At 38.1% G+C, this 19,671-nt stretch overlaps 1 protein-coding gene across 1 annotated transcript in view; it reads left to right on the top strand.

Annotated features, from left to right (window-relative positions):
- The window catches only part of PARN (poly(A)-specific ribonuclease), a 187,023-nt gene extending 167,860 nt beyond the window's left edge, over window positions 1–19,163 (top strand). Inside the window, 1 exon segment of the mRNA XM_038417949.2 lies at window positions 18,235–19,163. Within this exon segment, the coding sequence (XP_038273877.2) occupies window positions 18,235–18,287 (53 nt within the window). The 3' untranslated portion in view covers window positions 18,288–19,163.
- The last annotated feature ends 508 nt before the right edge of the window (window positions 19,164–19,671 follow it).

Genomic DNA, 19,671 nt, shown 5'->3' with positions numbered 1-19,671 from the left:
TCAGGAGGTCATCTAGTCCAATCCCCAACTTAATCATCCCAGCCAGGGCTTTGTCAAGCCTGACCTTAAAAACTTCAAAGGAAGGAGATTCCACCATCTCTTTAGGTAACGCATTCCGGTGTTTCACCACCCTCCTAGTGAAAAAGTTTTTCCTAATCTCCAACCTAATCATCCCCCACTGCAACTTGAGACCATTACTCCTCGTTCTGTCATCTGCTACCACTGAGAACAGTCTAGATCCATCCTCTTTGGAACCCCCTTTCAGGTAGTTGAAAGCAGCTATCAAATGGCCCCTCATTTTTCTCTTCTGCAGATTAAACAATCCCAGTTCCCTCAGCCTCTCCTCATAAGTCATGTGTTCCAGTCCCCTAATCATTTTTGTTGCCCTCCGCTGGACATTTTCCAATTTTTCCACATCCTTCTTTTAGTGTGGGGCCCAAAACTTGACACAGTATTCCCGATGAGGCCTCACCAGTGTACAATAGAGGGGAACTATCATGTCCCTCGATCTGCTGGCAATGCCCCTACCTATACATCCCAAAATGCCATTGGCCTTCTTGGCAACAAGGGCACTCTGTTGACTCATATCCAGCTTCTTGTCCACTGTAACCCCTAGGTCCTTTTCTGCAGAACTGCTGCCTAGCCATTTGGTTCCTAGTCCGTAGCGGTGCATGGGATTCTTCCGTCCTAAGTGCAGGACTCTGCACTTGTCCTTGTTGAACCTCATCAGATTTCTTTTAGCCCAATCCTCTAATTTGTCTAGGTCCCTCTGTATCCTATCCCTACCCTCCAGCATCTGCAAACTTGCTGAGGGTGCAATCCATACCATCCTCCAGATCATTAATGAAGATATTGAACAAAACCGGCCCTAGGACCGATCCTTGAGGCACTCCACTTGATACCGGCTGCCAGCTAGACATGGAGCAATTGATCACTACCCGTTGAGCCCGACAATCTAGCCAGCTTTCTATCCACCTTATAGTCCATTCATCGGTATAAATAAAATATTATATCTTACAGATGGGGAAACTGAGGCAGAGAAATGAAGAGACTTTCATAAGGTCACACATCAAGTCAGTCATCAGAACGTGGGGCTTTCTGAATCCCCAAGTTTGAGTTTGAGATTCCATACCATATTGTCCACCTCATAAAATATCCTCCGATTGGAGCATGTGCAAACGTTGATCGTTTGTCGATCGTGTTTAGTTTCCCATAATATGAACCAGGTCATCCTTAAACATATTACATGTTCTCGCCCTAGCTCCTAAAATGTCAATGCTTATTTGATGTAAGCAAACTCATCAGCAGGCTTAAAGAAGCATCTTTCTTCATTCACCAGGTAAAAGGAAAAAACTGATCACTTCCCATTTTCAGTATAGCTAAGTGGACGTCATGTGTCGTACATAAATTGTTTTTTCTTATTACTCTGAGTAAACATTTGGAGTCCAGCAAAATGTTAAATGGTAAATTCTTTCCATTTTAATTTGGAGTAAAAATGTGATTTTATTAAATATAAAGTCCTCTTTTTCTCTCGTAATAGCTTTATAATCATGTCATAAGGATTCTGAAATGATGGTCATGCCTAAGTGACTTCTATTTTTAGCTATCTAAAACAAATTATGGATTTACTTGATACATCTCTGGGATTAATGTAGTGTTGACCACATCATGAAGACTAAGAGCCTATTGACAAATAGGATTAACAGTAGGTGACCTCCTCTTTCATTGTTTGCACCTGCCTCCTGTTAACTAAGGCAGGCGAATACTTGTTTTGAAGGCAGTAGGGATGCTGAACTGACTTGTGAACAAAGTTTCTATATTAATGGCAGGTCAAAATAGTGTGTTTGTTTACATGTACTTCTTACAAAGGGAGGTATATCATGAAGTTATAGAGATCTTGTAACTTTTGTGTTTTGATGAACAAATCCGGCTGAATCTAGATAAAGCAACAAATATACAAAAATTGTGACAGTACCTTCCTTCCCAGCCTTGATGTCACCCATTGTAATTTTTCTCTTTATAGGGATATTTGCAGCGTATTAAATATAATTAGATTAAATATAGGAAGTAATAAAGACTTTCCCATATATATCTTATCAGAATTATTTAATTTGAAACCTGACTATGCCACTATTTCTTTGTTTTCCAAATTAGTACTGGTCAATCATCTGAACTACTGTGCAGTTCAGAGTTATTCTGTTTGTGTGATATTAACTTGCATAGCTTAAACCTGATGGTAGAATCTGTGGACACTGTTTATGACAGCAATAAGCATGTTGCCAAATCTAAATTTTGTCAACAATCGTGATGCACACACATTTGCTTTCACTTTTATGCAAGTGTCACTTCATTACATACTTGAAAGGCAGAGTGCGCAATCATGACTCTACTGGATGAAAAGTAAAATGAAAGGTAAGCATTGAGAGGAATATTCTTTTCATAATAAAGGGAACACTGCTGTTAACCAGTTTATTCAGTATCTATACAATTTCAGTCACAGATATCATGTGAAAGTTTTGGCATGCTCACAGGTTCAAGCTTTGCATATTAATCACTCTGTTTAGCAAGTAGCTTTGTGCAAATGGTCAACAGTTTAAAAAGATCTTTAGGTTGTATGTACAGTATATCAAAAAGCTTTTAGGGACCAATGCCATATTATTAAATGTTGTCAATGTTTGCTCTAAGGAGCAAAATGCAAGTTACCAGTGTTCCCATGTCTGTTGGACATTAGAGGACAAGTAGAACATTTTAGCTGACCCACCTTATTGTAGGTTGCAAAAATCTTTTTGGTTATATACGGCCAAATTCTGGATTTGTCTAAACAGTAAAAGAGCACTTTGTTTTGCCATGTAATGCATGTATGAATGTCTTGTTTGTGTCTTTATATGAAGATGTATAATTTGAAAGTCAGTTATATTTGTGAACAAAAAAAAAAGGTAACCCAAAACCATCCTTTCCACACACCCAAAACAAGCCTAGTGCTATAATTGTTTAAATAAACATACCCGGTGTTATGTGTGCATCTTCCATATGGGCTCAGCTGTAGCTGTCGTTTTTATTCTAATTTGCATGCAAGACTCTACAGCACTAGGTAACTTCGGCTGCGTCTACATTTAAAATGGTATAGCGGCAGTGCTGCAGCTGTCCTGCTTAGTACTTCAGTGTACACACTGAATACTGCATTGGGAATAAGAAAAGGAGTACTTGTGGCACCTTAGAGACTAACAAATTTATTAGAGCATAAGCTTTCATGAGCTACAGCTCACTTCATCTAAATGCATTCATTTTCTACCAAATGCATCGGATGAAGTGAGCTGTAGCTCATGAAAGCTTATGCTCTAATAAATTTGTTAGTCTCTAAGGTGCCACAAGTACTCCTTTTCTTTTTGCAAATACAGACTAACACGGCTGCTACTCTGAAACCTGCATTGGGAATTGTTCTCCTGTCTCTGTAGATAATCCACCTCCGCAAGAGGCAGTCCCTAGATTGCTGGAAGAATTCTTCCATCAACCTAGTGCTGTCTGCACTTGGGATTAGGTAGGTTTAATTATGTTTCATGAGGGTGTGGATTTTTCCCACGCCTGAGAGATGTAGCTATGCTGATCTAACTTTTTAGTGTACACCAGCCCTTTTTGTGGGTGTTCCTTCCTTTGACTTGCATATTAATATTTTATAATCTCCACAATTTGAGTGTTTTGAACTAAAGGTTTGAATTAGATTGCTAGAGAACTGACTGTTGGCTTCTCAAACATCTTCTAAAAGCTATTTAGATACATTTGTAAGTTCGTTACTGAGCTGGTCATTTGTGACGTAATTTGGAGGGGGTGGCTGTTTAGCTTCCTTTCTCCACTGATGTAGTCACATAATGTCTTTATCACAGCAGTTCCCAACTGTGGGTTGCAACCCCAAATGGGGTCATGCAGTCAGAAGATGGGGTCACGGCAATCCCTAGTGTGTAGAGAATGATATTTTGCTCTGCACAGCATGATCTCGCATGTATGGTGCATGTGAGGTTACGATGCATGGAGGATGCTATTTTGCAGAGCAAAATAGTGTCCTCCATGTGACATGACTTCACATGTGTCTGGTGTGTGCAAGGTCACACTGTGTGGAGGATGACATTTTGCTCTACAAAATGATGTCCTCCATGCTGTCTGGGATCCTGGAAGGAAATAATGCATTAAAATAGGGTTGTGCCCACAAAAGTTTGGGAACCCCTGCTCTATCAAGTGTTCTTCCCATAGTAAATGTGATGTTTAAAGGGGAAATCTTATACCCCATAACTATTTAATGAGGGCACGGATTAAATAGTTGAGAGATCCTATGTTTACATAAAGTTCTTTTTTAATCTTTGTTGATCAGCCATCATTTTTGAAAGTGATTTTTGTGGGAATAATCACTATTATCTCCTCTCCCCTCCTCTGTGTATAGCCTGGTTTTCTTCACCCTCCTTTTGTTTTCACAAGTTAAATAGGAAGGTTGCATACATGCCTCCTAGTCTTGCTGTTTGTCTGAGAGGTACAATTTCTGTCATACATTACATCCTTCTCCGTTCTTAGGGGTGTCAGTATAGCCTGGGGAAAAAAAATGTACCCAAGCTGCTTCTGGTCTAAGTATTCAGACCTGCAATTTTGTTGCCAGGTGAAGACTTCTGTATAACTGTTGTTCTTTATTGTGGCCTACAACATTGGAGAAAACACCATTTTTTCTGTCTAGTATATCGGATATAATTATAGTTGGTACCCATTGGCAAAATTTTTCATCCCCCTCTAGTGGCTGGTTCATCATGTAGAAGATGACAACCTACTACTGTCAGTTACTCTTTTAACTCAAGTTTAGAGGTCTGTGCTGTATATCTAAAGCAGTGATACACAGAACTCAGTGGTTCAGGAACCAAATTAGCAATCAACATTACCCAAATGAGCCACAGTATTGTGAATTCGTTGTTCCAATTACTATTTTTATGTATATAATTTTCACTACAAAATGACTGACCAAGTATTCTACAGTTGGTTAATAATCTAGTAAAAGCATCTTGATTGGTAAATAATTAAATCACGCCATGTTTTAATACTATGTACTGCAAAGAGCCGCAGGAGACACATTAAAGAGCCACTTGCAGCTCCCGAGCCTGACTGAATATCTATGCATCACTGCTCTAAAGGTTCCAATCCTGCTGATGACCCATGAAGGGGACAGTATGATTCCACATAATGGAATTTGTTTTCTTCAGTTTGCTCTTTTAAAAACCTGGGCGATTACACACACCAAAGTTGTTAAAAGAAAATTTGAGTGCTTGAGTTTGCAACCTTAAAGTTAGGAAATGTCAGTATTACAATTACCTATGCAACCTGAATTTGATGCCCATGTACCTTTGCATTGTGATACTTCAATTTCATGATTTTTTTCCCACGTAGGACCCTTGCCTCATTCAGTGTCCAGGATGAACAATGCTCATTTAGTGAACAGCTATTCCATGTTTTGTTTTAGCTTCATAATGCACCATACCTTATTTACTGCACACTAATCAAACCCTGATCTGAATACAGAATTATTTCCTTAGGACTTTCCTGTGGCACTCATTACTGTAGTATATGAATGCATCACAAATATTAATGAATTTATATTCACAGTACCCCATGGATGTGGTCTGGTCTTCATTTTTGCAAATGGGCAACTGAGGCATAAAAAAATGAATGTCAAAAGTATGCACTAATTTTGGGTTCCCAGTTTAAAGTGCCTAGGACCTGAGTCTTGTATGTTCAAGGCAAAGCTCCCGTTGGTTTTAGTTGCAGTTGAGTGCTCAACACTTCCGCAAATCAGACCCAGGGTCTCAAATTAGATACCCAGAAAATGAGGAACACACAATGATCACCTGTGAAAAGTTCGATTTCAGTGACTTGCCTTGTATAACATAGGAACTTTGTGGCATAGGCACTAATACAGTCCAGTTCTTCAGGATGGCATTTAGATGCCTTGTCCATGAGACCCTCCTTTCTTCCTGCAATCCCTTGCCTCATTCACTGTATGCCTTCCAACTTCTGCAATATATGAGACAAGTCTTCTTTACTAGCCCTGGTTCATCCCCAGAGTAAGGCGTCCTATGTACTGAATATGGCTGAATTCCTGTGGAAAAAATTGTATGTAATTGTGTAATTAAAGACTGTTTCATATATACACAGAACGAGGCCGAATTAAGGTTGCAGATGTAACTTTTAATTCTGGTGTTTCCTAACTTTTGAGCACGTCGTTTTGCAATCTTAATGTTGTTTTAATTTAGTTTTTGTCTGTCTAACTTAACATTTATATTCTGGTATCGTCCAGAGGCTGGCAGAGTCAGGACTGCATTGTGCGAAGTGCTGTAGAAATATTACCTGATAGCAAATAAGGCAAAAATGTCCAGCTATACACAATAAAATTACCATATTTCACTAAAGAGTTTAACCTTAAATATAACTTTGAGGAAGCTTAATTCTTAACTTTTTTTAAAAAGTGTTCAGAGTAGTTATAAATAAGAACTACAATCATTGTTTGCCTCATTTTTTTTAAAATTAAATTAAGGGATTTTATCTTCTCAGATTACCAAAAACACTGAAGTCTTTCAGCCGTGCAAATAAGATAGTTTAATGGATCCTATTACCTTGGTCTTGTGTAAACATTCCCAATCCTATTAGTATCCATATAATGTAGGACATTGATTTCCACATTGAGCCTGCAAAACTTAATTCCTATTTATAAGGCTATTATGAATTAAATCATAAACATGTTCAAACATCAAGCTTCTAATTAAACTCACAAAAGCACTAAGTGTGCAGGTTGGAGTTTTCACCCACTTTACCTAACTGATGGTGATAGGTTTGAAAAATATGGAAGAGCTAAATATTGTCTTGTACTATACTTTGGAAGCTGTAAAACAGAGTACCATCTTGGCATTTGAGCTTTTCAGAGTATGCCTTTGTTGAATTATGATTGTGTAGCAGGTCATTTTTAAAAGGATTGTGGGAATGCCTTTCTTTGGGGAGATCCCAAGATGATGGCTCATGGTTTCTGAAATGAAGGTAGTTCTGTTAAGATTTTGTAACTGAATGAGCATTGAAAAATGTGGCATGAGAAATGGTGCAGACACTAAGAATTTATACAGGTTTAAACTTTTTTTTGATTAGCAATGTGAAAAATGTTTCTGTATCTTTAAATTTAAGTGATCTTGGAAACTTGATAGTTTTACATGTTCACCTGAAGTGTGAAAAATACACTTATAGACTTACTGTATCAGTAGTCAATCAGTGATTAAATCCAGCTTCCCATGTTGAATATATGTATAAAGCCCTCTTAGTGAGATCATTTCTGAATGTGTGGTATAGTATGAGTATGCTGTTACACAATTGTGTGCATCTTCCTCAGCTATCCCTGCAGACTTCGTCTCTGCTTTGAAGAAATGCTTAACTGCAATGCATTCAGCTGGTAATATATGTCTTTCTCATCTCATCATGATCTTGCTGTTTGGTAGAGGATTTCTGTAAATGGAGCCCCATTCTTTCATGCTCCCAGTGAGATTGTTTGAGAATAGTAAGGCAAATTGAAAGGGTCTTGATGTCCATTTGACCATTTATTTTCCATGGAAAGGTAATTGTATGAAAGTGTTCTTGATGCTCGGCTTCTCCCACAATTCTGATACATATAAGCTATTCCTTTCTTGTCTGCAGTTTCTGGAGGCGGTTCAAATCTGCAACACATCTTATGCTAGCCACACCCCTTCTTTTGCTTGCTACCAGATCTTCTGCCACCTCGGCAGCAGTTAGGTGTCATTGTGTTTAGCTCTCATCCTTTTCTTCTTAATTAGTTGTTAGCCATTTTGGGGGCAGATAAAGCATGTTTTCAAGCCTCCACACTGCCTCCTGGTCTGGGATCTGAGCATTGCAGTGGTCACAGCCAGCCAGAATCTCTGGTGCAGTACCTCCCACTTGCGAGGGCATGGGCCTCTGAGTTGGACAAACATGTTGCTGTGTCCCTCACCCCTTCCCCAATTTCTGAGACTCCATCTCAGAAAAACCCCAACCAGGGGAACAGAATAGAACAGGGAGAATGAGGAGGCTGATCCAGGGAAGTCCTGGGGGAAAAAACACCATAAAAGCTAGGACCCTTTTTGAGCTACTGGTCCCCCCCACAAGTCCAAAAGTGGGTCCTAGAAACTCTGGGAAGATGAGCTGGGCTCCTACTCAGATCCCTTCCTGTCAGCGTGAATAAGGGGTTTCTCATGATACTCTGGGGTAAGTCGTGCAAAACCCAGAGACTCCAGGTCCCAGATTGGAAAAAGAAAGTGTATTCTTTGCAAGGCACCTGGTACTTTTATTAATAAGTGAAGTGGTGTGAAAATCAGGGATTCTAAACCCCTTCTGCTCCTGAGGAAGGGTTTGCTGGGATTTATCCCCTTCAGAATCTTTCTCAGTGTTCTGTACCACACTCCGTGCCTGTCCCAAACTCTGCAGTATGTCTGGGCATGTAGAGAAGCCTGTTCCATCTGTGCAGCCCTGCCTCAGGCTTCAACCTAATGGAAATAGTGCCTGTATGGTTTTTAGCTTGAGGACCCTTGCTCTGCCTGAGAGAGAGAGATTTTGAGGCAGCAGCAGAATGGGAAGTACCTTATCGTCCGCTTTTTTTATCTGCCAGAGAAAGAGGATCAGACCCTGAAAGGTGGGTAAAGTGGCTCTCTTCCCACCTCTCCCCTGCTTGACATTAAAGACTTGAGCACTTCAGGCAGGGTGTGACCATACCAGAGAGATGTGACAAGGTGTGTCTTCATAGGATTACAGAGGGGTAGGTAAGAAATCCCTTCCTGTATTCAAAAATTATTCTGATTTACTATGTAAAGCCCGGAGTGGTACTAGGTCACTCATACAACACTTTTCTTGGGTCTTAGCTGGCCTGGGACAGGCAGCCTTTCACATACCTTTCGTACAATGAAGGCATGTTTGCCAGTAGGTTTCATAACCTATTTAGGAAAGATTGAATGGGCAAGAGAGTGGGGGGGGGCACTCAACAAAAATGGCATTAGCTGTTTCCAAGTCACCAGGAACTGAAAGAAAATGATCTTGAATGTTTATGGATCAATTCCCTAATAGGTAAAGAATAAGATTGGATACAGACCACCCAATGACACAGGGAAACAGAATGACTGGATCCTTTATGCACTGATCTATAATGTGTAGGGGGAAAAAAAGCTGAGAGAGCCTGGGGGACTTCAGTTTGAGTGGAACATGTTGGAGGTCTCATGCTGCCAGTACTGAAACATCCTTGGAATTTTTAACTATTATAGATGATGATTTCCTGACACAGAAAGTGTTGCATCCACAGGTGGATTCTATATTGGACCTCATCTTGAGAGAGAGAGAGAGAGAGAGAGAGAGAGTGAACTGATCACAGAAATGAAAATGATAGCTTAAGTACAAGTGATCATGACTTTATTCTGTTTGCACATAACAAATACTATCCAGTGCAGACCAGCAATAAAAAAAACATTGTGACTTAAAAGGGTCAGTTTCACAAAGCTGAAAACAATTATGAGCCAAATCAACAGGGAGAGAGAATTTAATCAGAAAAATATGGGCGATAATTGTAAATTGTTTAAAAACACTTTACTAGATGTCCGTAAAAAGTCTCAATCCTACAGTTGAGGAAGGCGGCCATATTGGTTAAAAATAAAAAACTGGTTGAGAGGGAAGTGAAGGTACTATTTAAGAAATAAAGAAGATATATATAACAAATAGAAGAAAGGGGAAGTTGATAGTAATGAGTGTAAATCGTAATCTAGGAAGTTTAGAAAATGGACAAGGGAAGCAAAGGAACATAGGGAGAAATCTATGGCCAGCAGAGTTAAGGACAATAAGGAGTTCAAGTATATTATGAACCAAAAAAAATCCTAACAATGGTATTGGTCCATTATTAGCTGGAAATGGTAGAATTATCAATAATAATGCAAAAAAGACAGAAGTGTTCAATAAATATTTCTATTCTTTATTTGAGGAAAAACATATAGTTATCGTATGATAACACTCCTTCCATCCCATTAGTATCACAGGAGAATGTTAAACAGCAGCTACTAAAGTGAGACAGAGCTGCTGATTTTAAAATGTCTGTCCTACACCAAGAGTTTTAAGAGCTTGCTGAGGTGCTTACTGGACAGTTAATGTCACACATTATCTCATAATCACATTTTGATTTAAAGAACTAAAATGATATAAAATTAATATGGCACACTTTAAATGAATTAAAAGCTGGCTAACAGGTCTCAAAATGTAGTTGTAAATAGGGAATCATCATTGAGCGGGTGTGTTTCTAGTGGGGTTCCACAGGAATTGATTCATGGCCCCATGATATTTTAACAATTTCACCATTGATCTGGAAGAAAACATTAAGTCATCACTGATAAAGTTTGCAGATGACACAAAAATTGGGGGAATGGTAAATGAATGAAGAGAGCAGGTCACTGATGCAAAGTGGTCTGGATCACTTGGCAAGATGGACACAAGCAAACATTATGCATTTTAATACATTTAAATGTACATGTGTAGATCTAGGAACAAAGAATTAAGGCTGGGGGGGATTCTATCCTGGGAAGCAATGACTCTGAAGATGATTTGAGAGTGTTGATGGATAATCAGCTGAACGTGGCCAGCGTCACACAGGGCTCTCAGAAGGACTTATGTGATCTTTGGATGCATAAATGGGAATCTTGTGTAGGAGTAGAGTGATTTTTACGTCTGTATTTGGCACTGGTGCAACCACTGCTGGAATACTATCTACACTTCTAGTGTCCACAATTCAAGAAGGATGTTGATAAACTGAAGAGGGTTCAGAGAAGCACCACAAGAGTGATCAAAGGATTAGAAAAGCAAACCTGCCTTATAGCTAGGGCCCTACCAAATTCATGGCCATAAAGTGTCATGAGCCATGAAATCTGGTTTCCCCCTGTGAAATCTGATCCTTTGTTTGCTTTTACCCTATACTATACCAATTTCATGGGGGAGACCAGAGTTTCTCAAATTGGAGGTCCTGATCCAAAAGGGAGTTGCAGGGGGTATCGTGGTATTGCCACCCTTTCTTCTGCGCTGTCTTCAGAGCTGGTGGCCAGAGAGCAGTGGCTTTTGGCTGGGCACCCAGCTCTGAAGGCAACAGCAGTGCAGAATTAAGGGGGGCAATGCCATACCATACCATCTTTACTTCTGTGATGCTGCTGGCAGCAGCTCTAACTTCAGAGCTGGGCTCCTGGCCAGCAGCTGCTGCTCTCTTGCCACCCAGTTCTGAAGGCAGTACCGCCCGCCACCTGCAGCAGCACAGAAGTCAAGATAAGAGTACCACAACCCGCCTATAATGACTCCTTTTTGGGTCAGGACCCCCTACAGTTACAACATGAAATTTCAGATTTAAATAGCTAAAATAATTAAATTTACTATTTTTAAAATACTATGACCTTTAAATTGACCAAAATGGACCATGAATTTGGTAGGGTCCTACTTATAATGATAGACTCAAGGAGCTCAGTCTAGTTAGCTTAACAAAGAGAAGGTTAGAGACTAATCAGCTCACTCCTTAAATACCTATACGGTCAACAAATATTTAATAATAGGTTTTTCAGTGTAGCAAAGATAGGTGTAACACAATCCAATGGTTGAAAGTCGAAGCTAGACAAATTCTGACTGGAAATCTTAAATTTTTAAGAGTGGATAATTTAACATCAGACCAATTTACCAAGGATCGTGATGGATTCTCAATTACTGATGATTTTTAAATCAATATTGGATGTTTTTCTAAAAGATATGCTCTTGGAAATATTTTGGGGGTAGTTCTACGGCTTGTTATGCAAGAGGTCAGACTGGATGATCACAATGGTTCCTTCTGGCTTTGGAATTATAAAATTCATTGATTCATAATTTGTATTTAAGAAGGGGATACCTTAACGTTATATTTATTTGTGTACAGTGTCCTGAGAGATTCTGAGATGGGAGCTTTGTTTTATATCTAATTCCTGCTGTAAATAATAAATTATAATTCAGGTGCTCAATTCCTGGTCATGTTGAGAACTACTTGTATTGAAAGTGATTTCATTCTTATGTCAGAATGTCTTAGCTCAAATGTCACTTCAGTTCTTTCTCTAATGATTCTTATCCAGAAAGTAATACTGTATCCCTGCCATACCGAGCTCCAGAATTTCCATGTAAAAATCTCATTTACATTCTAATTCAAATGAAAAACCCAACATTGAAGTTCCATAGGCTGTCCTCTGAGCCTGCACATCAAAGCCACTTACCTGAAATACAGTGGTTGAATCAGATGGTGTTTTCTTCCCAACCCTGAGCACTGCTGCATGATAGGTGCCATACACACTGCTATCTGTAAAAAAACAAAGTTGGATAAAATAGCAACAGACTTTGATTATGAAGTTAGTTTGCTCCTGTCTATCTCCTACTGCTAATCTTTTCTTGAAGATACTGTGCTGCTTGGAATGTCCTAAGTACTGTTTATTTGTCTGCAAAGGACATATTTATCTATCACTGAGATGTCTGGGCAGACCATGAATCTGTTTGCTGTAGAAATGTGGCATCTTTGGCCAAAGTTTTCCGCATGAAAAGCGTGAGTTGGGTGTGTCTGTCAGTTGTGCAACTTGTGCAGGCTATGCTTCTGTCTTCTGAAAAAGTTGCCACAGCTGCATATGGCTTCCTGACCATTAAGCTAATTTATTACAGTTCTATCCTATTGGGGCTTACAAAACCACTGCTTTAACCCTTGCAGCTTTTTCAGAAAGCAGCAGCAGGTTTCTTCAGATTCTGTTGCGTGTCTGTGCACCTACACTAACTGCCGTTTAAAAATCCCACTGCTGTGCCTGAATTTTACAGGCAATTACATTTTTGTTGTGGTGAGCCTTTGGATGATGGAGTTGCTCCTCCCTTACTTCTGTTTCTCCCTACTTGTAAGGAGAACTTAAAAGTTGTTTGTCGAATGGCCTCTCTTGGATTCATTTTTCTTTACCCCTTTTTGTCTCTAGAAATATTGTATGATGCACTGACCCCTTATGTATAGAGGTGCTTCAGAGATGTTTAAAAAAAATACAAGATCAAAGGAAGAAAAGTCAGGACTCTTTCTTAGCACAAATGTAGTAAATAAATGAATCCATCAGACAGTCTTCCTTACTAATGCTCAAATTGATGTAGTAATGGTGTAATTCTCAATTTTAATTTATAGTCTTTAACCAAACTCACTCACCATGTACAATTTTGTTTGTAGCATTAGATATTTTATTTTGAGCTGATCATTTCATATATATATATTGCTAACTTATAAATGTTTCTATAGTTATTAAATCCAGGAAGGATGTGTCTGCTGCCTTCAAAGAGAAGTGTACACACCAGTTTACATGATTCATCTGAGAAAGCATGCTCTACTTAATACAGCACTGAGATGATGGTATATTAAAAGGAAAATTAGGTTTATTAACAAAGAACAGATTTTCCTAGATTCAAGTGAGTATTGAGAAAGAATAATGGAAGCCGTGATGATTCAGATAAAACAAAACTATAACCTGCTTCTAAGAAACTAATCATAATTTTTAACAGGCTAAAACCTTTGTCTAAAATAAGTTTCTCACATGAAGCAACCTCTGAGTCACCAGCCCCAAAACCATGATCCAGCTTTCACTCATGAAAGCGCTGTAATTTTTTCTTCCTCAGTGATGGATAACAAAGGAATTCTGTTCCCTTCTTATAGTCCAGCAAACTGCTGAAATATATCCTTTTGAAGTGTATTCCCAGTTAAGATCTTTCTTCCCAGGGGATTGTGCTCCAGTGTGCTGACTCCATGCTGCTTTCTCATCCTAAATCTTCCTGTTTACATCAGATGCAAATGAACTCCCATTGTATCAGGAAAAAGAAAAGGAGTACTTGTGCTGCTCTGAAACCTGTCATTGTATCAGGCTTATCCTGCTTAATTTACATCAGAAATCTAGGCAGACAGGTTATTCAACATTCCTTGTCGGGGAAAACTGGTTTCTGAACCCTGCCTGGTAGCATAATTTAGTACATACATACTACAACTTGAATAACACAATACTCAGAGTACTTCTGATGATCAGTCTGATATAATCTTTCATTTGATACCTTTCATGACATTCTTTATAGATAAATACTCTGACAGCAATATGTTAGGTGTAGTGAGGTTGTGAGGCCTGAGAGATATTGCTGTTATATGACAGTGAACCCTTTGCCAGTCAGCATGGAAGACTCATAAGGTCACAGCATGGTCACTTAATATCTCTTGACTGTAGTTTATAGAGACTTGCTATAAAAGGTATTAAAGAGAGTTTCAAAGTCCTTAAAAATGAATTAAAATATATGTATTAATCTTTAAAAATGAAAACAGAGAAAAATATTCCAAGTCTTCTGGGCTTGTTTACAATCAAAGCAATATAAACAAGACCTTAATATTTGGCAAAAATTGTATTTTATTAGTCTTACAAAAACTACTGAACTCTTAAATCTTATATGTTTAGGGTTATAGTGTAAAAGTTTAGAATTCGCTTCGAAGCAATAATCACTTTAGATAGTTGGAAGGTTTCATTAAAATTTGAAATAAGTTCTGAAGTTACTGTCAATGTATAAGGCAAGGCCAAAAAAAGCCAACCCTAAACTACTTCCAAGTAAGTCTTCTAATGATGGTTTTAACACACACTTTACAGCTGAAAAGATTATGGATATATATGCTACCATGGTAGAAGCTACCAGAATGTGCTAACTCATACATATGTTTAATTCTTCTTTGTGACATTCTTACCATTTTAAGTAGATATAAATACTGTTAACCTGAAGTACTGTAATTCACAGAGAGAACGAGGAGTTCTTGTGGCATCTAAGGTACCACCTTAGACACTAACAAATTTATTTGGGCATAAGCTTTCGTGGGCTAAAACCCACTTCATCAGATGCATGCAGTGGAAAATACAGAATGAAGATAGATAGATAGATAGATAGATAGATAGATAGAGAACATGAAAAAATGGGGATTGCCATACCAACTCTACCAAGACTAATCAGTTAAGGTGGGCTATTATCAACAGGAGAAAAAAAAAAAGTTTGTAGTGGTAATCAGGATGGCCCATTTCAAACAGTTGACAAGAAGGTGTGAGTAACGGTAGGGAAAAATTAGCATGGGGAAATAGTTTTTTAGTTACTGTAATGACTCGTCCACTCTTAGGCTTAATTCAAGCCTAATTTAATGGTGTTCAGTTTGCAAATTAATTCCAGTTCTGCAGTTTCTTGTTGGAGTCTGTTTTTGAAGTTTTTTTTATTGAAGAATTGCAACTTTTAGGTCTGTAATTGAGTGTCCAGGGAGGTTGAAGTGTTCTCCGACTGGTTTTTGAATGTTATAATTCTTGACGTCTGACGTGCGTCCATTTATTCTTTTGCATAGAGACTGTCCGGTTTGGCCAATGTACATGGCAGAGGGGCATTGCTGGCACATGATGACATATATCACATTGGTAGATATGCAGGTGAACGAGCCCCTGATGTGATTAGGTCCTATGATGATGTCCCTTGAATAAGTATGTGGACAGAGTTGGCAAAGGGCTTTTTTGCAAAGATAGGTTCCTGGGTTAGTGTTTTTGTTGTGTGGTTGCTGGTGAGTATTTACTTCAGGTTGTACAAATGTACATATGTTGACAATTTTGTTCTTTCATAAAACTTTCATGTTTCTTAAATTATGGATGACAGTCCTTTAAACACTATCAAGTTGATATACATGTTAGTGTAGGTGACACATCCCACACTGGTGTTCCTCAAATTATAGTCTATCAATGATAAATAGCTGATCAGTTTATCAAATGATTTACTCTAAGTCTCAAATTGTCTAGATCTTGATTTTATGTTAAGATCTTTCTCAGTGCCTCTCTTCCTTCCACATACAACAAAGATAAAAACATACTGTGCAAACATGTAATAATATGTTAGATAAATCTGTCCACAGAAATATTTTAAAGGAACTGCCTCTATTGTGTGTAAAATCCCTCTGCTATATTTGGCATTAGTACTTGTTTGGAAATGGAGACTGCCAGTAAAAACAGCAAATAATTTCTCCTTCCAACATTAGTTTGAAACTGAAATACTTAAGTTTTCAGAGTTTTACCTCTTCTCAACTCCCTTGAATAATGATTAAACAACAATCGCAGCTGGTACATAAGAATTTAACATAAGGGCCATACTGGGTCAGACCGATTGTCCATCTAGCCCAGTATCTTGTCTTTCGACAGTGGCCAGCACAAGATGTTTCAGAGGGAATGAACAGAACATGGCAATTTCAAGTGATCCTCATCCTCAGTCATCTAATTCAGCTTCTGGCAATCAGAGATTTAGGGATACCCAGAGCATGGAGTTGTGTCCCTGACCACCTTAGCCATTGATGGACCTATCCTCCATTAACTTATCTGTTTTGTTTTTTTTTTAATCCAGTTATACTTTTGGCCTTCACCACATCCCCTGGCAACAAGTTCCACAGGTTGACTGTGCGTTGTATGAAGAAATACTTCCTTTTGCTTGTTTTAAACCTGCTGCCTATTTATTTAATTGGGTGACACCCAGTTCTTGTGTTATGGAAAGGAGTAAATAATGCTTCTCTCTTCAGTCTCCACATCATTCATGATTTTTTAGACCTCTGTCATATCCCACGCCCCCACTTTATTCATCTCCTTTCTAAGAACACTCCTTGTATGGAAGCTGTTCCATGTCCCTAATCTTTTTTTGTTGCCCTTTTCTACAGTTTTTCCTGTTCTAATTTTTTCTTTTTTTTTTTTAAGGTGGAAAGACCAGAACTGCACACAGCATTCAACCTGTGGGTGTGCCATGGATTTATAAAGTTGCATTCTGATCTTTTCTGCCTTATATATCCCTTTCCTAATGGTTTCTAACATTGTTAGCTTTGTTGACTACTGCTGCACATTGAGCAGATGTTTAGAGAACTATTCCCGATGACTCCAAGATCTTTCTTTAGTGGTAACAGCTAATTTAGAACCCATCATTTTGTATATATAGTTGGGATTATATTTTCCAATGTGCATTACTTGCACTCATCAATATTGAATTTCATCTGCCTCTGTGTTGTCCAATCACCCTGTTTTGTTAGATCCCTTTGAAACTCTTCAAAGTCAGATCTGGACTTAACTATCTTGGATAATTTAATATCATCTGAAAATTTTGCCATATCATTGTTTATCCGCTTTTCCAGATAATTTATGCATATATTGAACAGCACATGTCCCAGTACAGATCTTTGGAGGTAGGATAGTACCACTAACATTTTTATTTATTATAATTTTGATGCTGCAGCTACAAACTGAATATGCTGCTGCATCCGTTTTAATAAAATTAGATCCGATTTGCAAAATACTGTATGAAAATATAAAGTCCCTAAAGTACTTAAATGTTACTTGATGATTTGCCAGGGTCATTGTTTTGTAACCTTATAATTTCATGTGGTGAGAAAGGTTTCACTAGTCTTCCATCTTGTCTTGTTTTTAGTCTTTGAAAGCACCCAGGCAATCAAGGCAGGGTCTATTAGGGTTCCAGTTAGAAAGTTGTCTTTTCTCACTTGATAATTCCAGTAGTAAAAACTGTCTCTGAAGAAAAATGTCTTTGCACAATGTGAAAGAGTATGAGTGAAGGTCTCTGATTCTTGGTTTAAACAGGTAATAAGTCTTTTAAAATCCAGGTTAAAAATAAAAATTGGTCAACTTTTACCAACAAGCCTCACGTTTTAAGGAAGTGTCTGCACTGAGAATGCTTGGTCTTATTGTTTGGAGAATTGCTTACATGGCAGCCTGCAAATTGTGATTGGTGATGTATGCCATGTGTGCTTCACTTGTTAAACCCATAAATGCCCCCCACCCCAACCCCCCAAAAAAACCCAAACAAAAACAGTTAAGGCTGAAACTTAGCAATTTGTTCATTATCAAAGCCTGATTTGTTTGTAATCATACTTTTCATAGTTCTGACATACTTAGGATTGACTGCTAAATATAATGGTATAAATGTAGATTTTTGCTTTGAGGATTTTCCCCCTATAACTATAGCATTATAAATTTACCCTGAATTGCAAGTATTATGCTACAACTTGTTCTATTTTAAGATGGCTTAGTCCACTTAAATGTTTTGAGATGGTACTTTTTAATGTTGTAAATATCTCTCTTCTCTTAGGAAGCATCACAAGTGGTTCCACAGCACTCTTTGAAGTTCCTGACACATGGTAGCCAACATCTGTATTAATAAAAAGTGAAGCTGATTCAAAGCAATTGCAAGAGTATACCACTTGGAAGCCATACTTTATTTAAATAAAAAGTGGTGTTGAAAAATAAGTATGTCTCCTGAAAATCAGTTTAATTTTTTTAAACTGTCTACTGAACAATCACTGTCAGTTTTACTCGTGTATTAACTAGTTTACAATTCTGTCTGTTGATCATGTGAAATCTTTGCTGTCGTAAACAATGCTAGATTTAAGAAGCAAGACTAAACGTGTTTTGGTCACCTGTTATGGCATGTTAGCTATGAAATGTACAAAAAGAATCAGCACTATTAAGAATTTTGTTAGGCTGTTTCCTGTGCTTGAGGGGAGTTATCACACAAGTCTTCTCATCTTCAGATGTTCAGGCAATATCAGTAGTCCTGAACAGATAAACCTCAGTATCGGTTACTGCTTTCTACCAGTTACCCTGGAAACCTTACAGTGTTGTCCTTTTTCCTCAGTAGGAAGACTTCAGCCAGTATCTGTCTGGAAACTAATCCTACACATATACTATCCTTTTGTCCTCTTGGAAAAATTTAACTTGTACTTTCCTTTAAAAAAAAAAAAAAGAAGAAGAAGAAGAAAGAAATCAATGTTGGGAGGAGGTGGGTTTTCTTTTCTGTTTTCACTCGAGTCTTGATCTGGTTTTCCATGGTTTGTGTTTTTTGTAAAAATGTTTTTGAAACCTGTGACAAACCTGCAAACTGTACCAGCCCTTTATTCATTTGCAAAAAATCTGCTTTGGTAGATTTCAGAAACTTTGATATTTAACATTTTTGTATCATGGAAATAAAAATGAAAAATGTATTTCCATAAAATGAAAATAAAAGACATTTTCTTAGGACCCAGTGTGTCTGTATTTTTCACATCATTTATTTGACTTTTCTCTTGTTTTGTCATTCATGGTTATGGTTAGTGGGTATTAAGACACATACATTCTTGTTTTATAAATCTGTTTCCAACACATCATTTTAGCAAATGGAGTAACTACCAGAGTTCATGAGATTGTTTTTATTGTGGAGCCTGACCCCTTCCCCCTTAAATACAATAAAGGGAAACCCCTAGGAGGTGAGGGGTGAAGGAAAAACAACTTTCTGCCTTTTACTGTTCCTTTATGATCTATAGCAGCTGCCTCAAATTCTTAAAAGTAATTTTTAAATTTTCCTGGTTGCCTTTTCTTTTGAAATATTAGGATCTGACATGTTGAAGGCAGCATGTTCATCTGACAATCCAGGAATGTACTAGCTTTTATGGGGGAAACTAATTTCAGTCTTAGCACTAACTTTTTGCTCCACATCATCTGCTCCACTGCTTTGTGTTGTGAGGAAGAGAATGTCTGACTGGAGTGCGGG

This window comes from Dermochelys coriacea, chromosome 10, assembly GCF_009764565.3.
Source record: "Dermochelys coriacea isolate rDerCor1 chromosome 10, rDerCor1.pri.v4, whole genome shotgun sequence".
In the NCBI taxonomy this organism is placed as follows: domain Eukaryota; kingdom Metazoa; phylum Chordata; order Testudines; family Dermochelyidae; genus Dermochelys; species Dermochelys coriacea.
The sequence above is the reverse complement of the archived record's forward strand: the minus strand, read 5'-3'. Positions and strand labels throughout refer to the sequence as shown.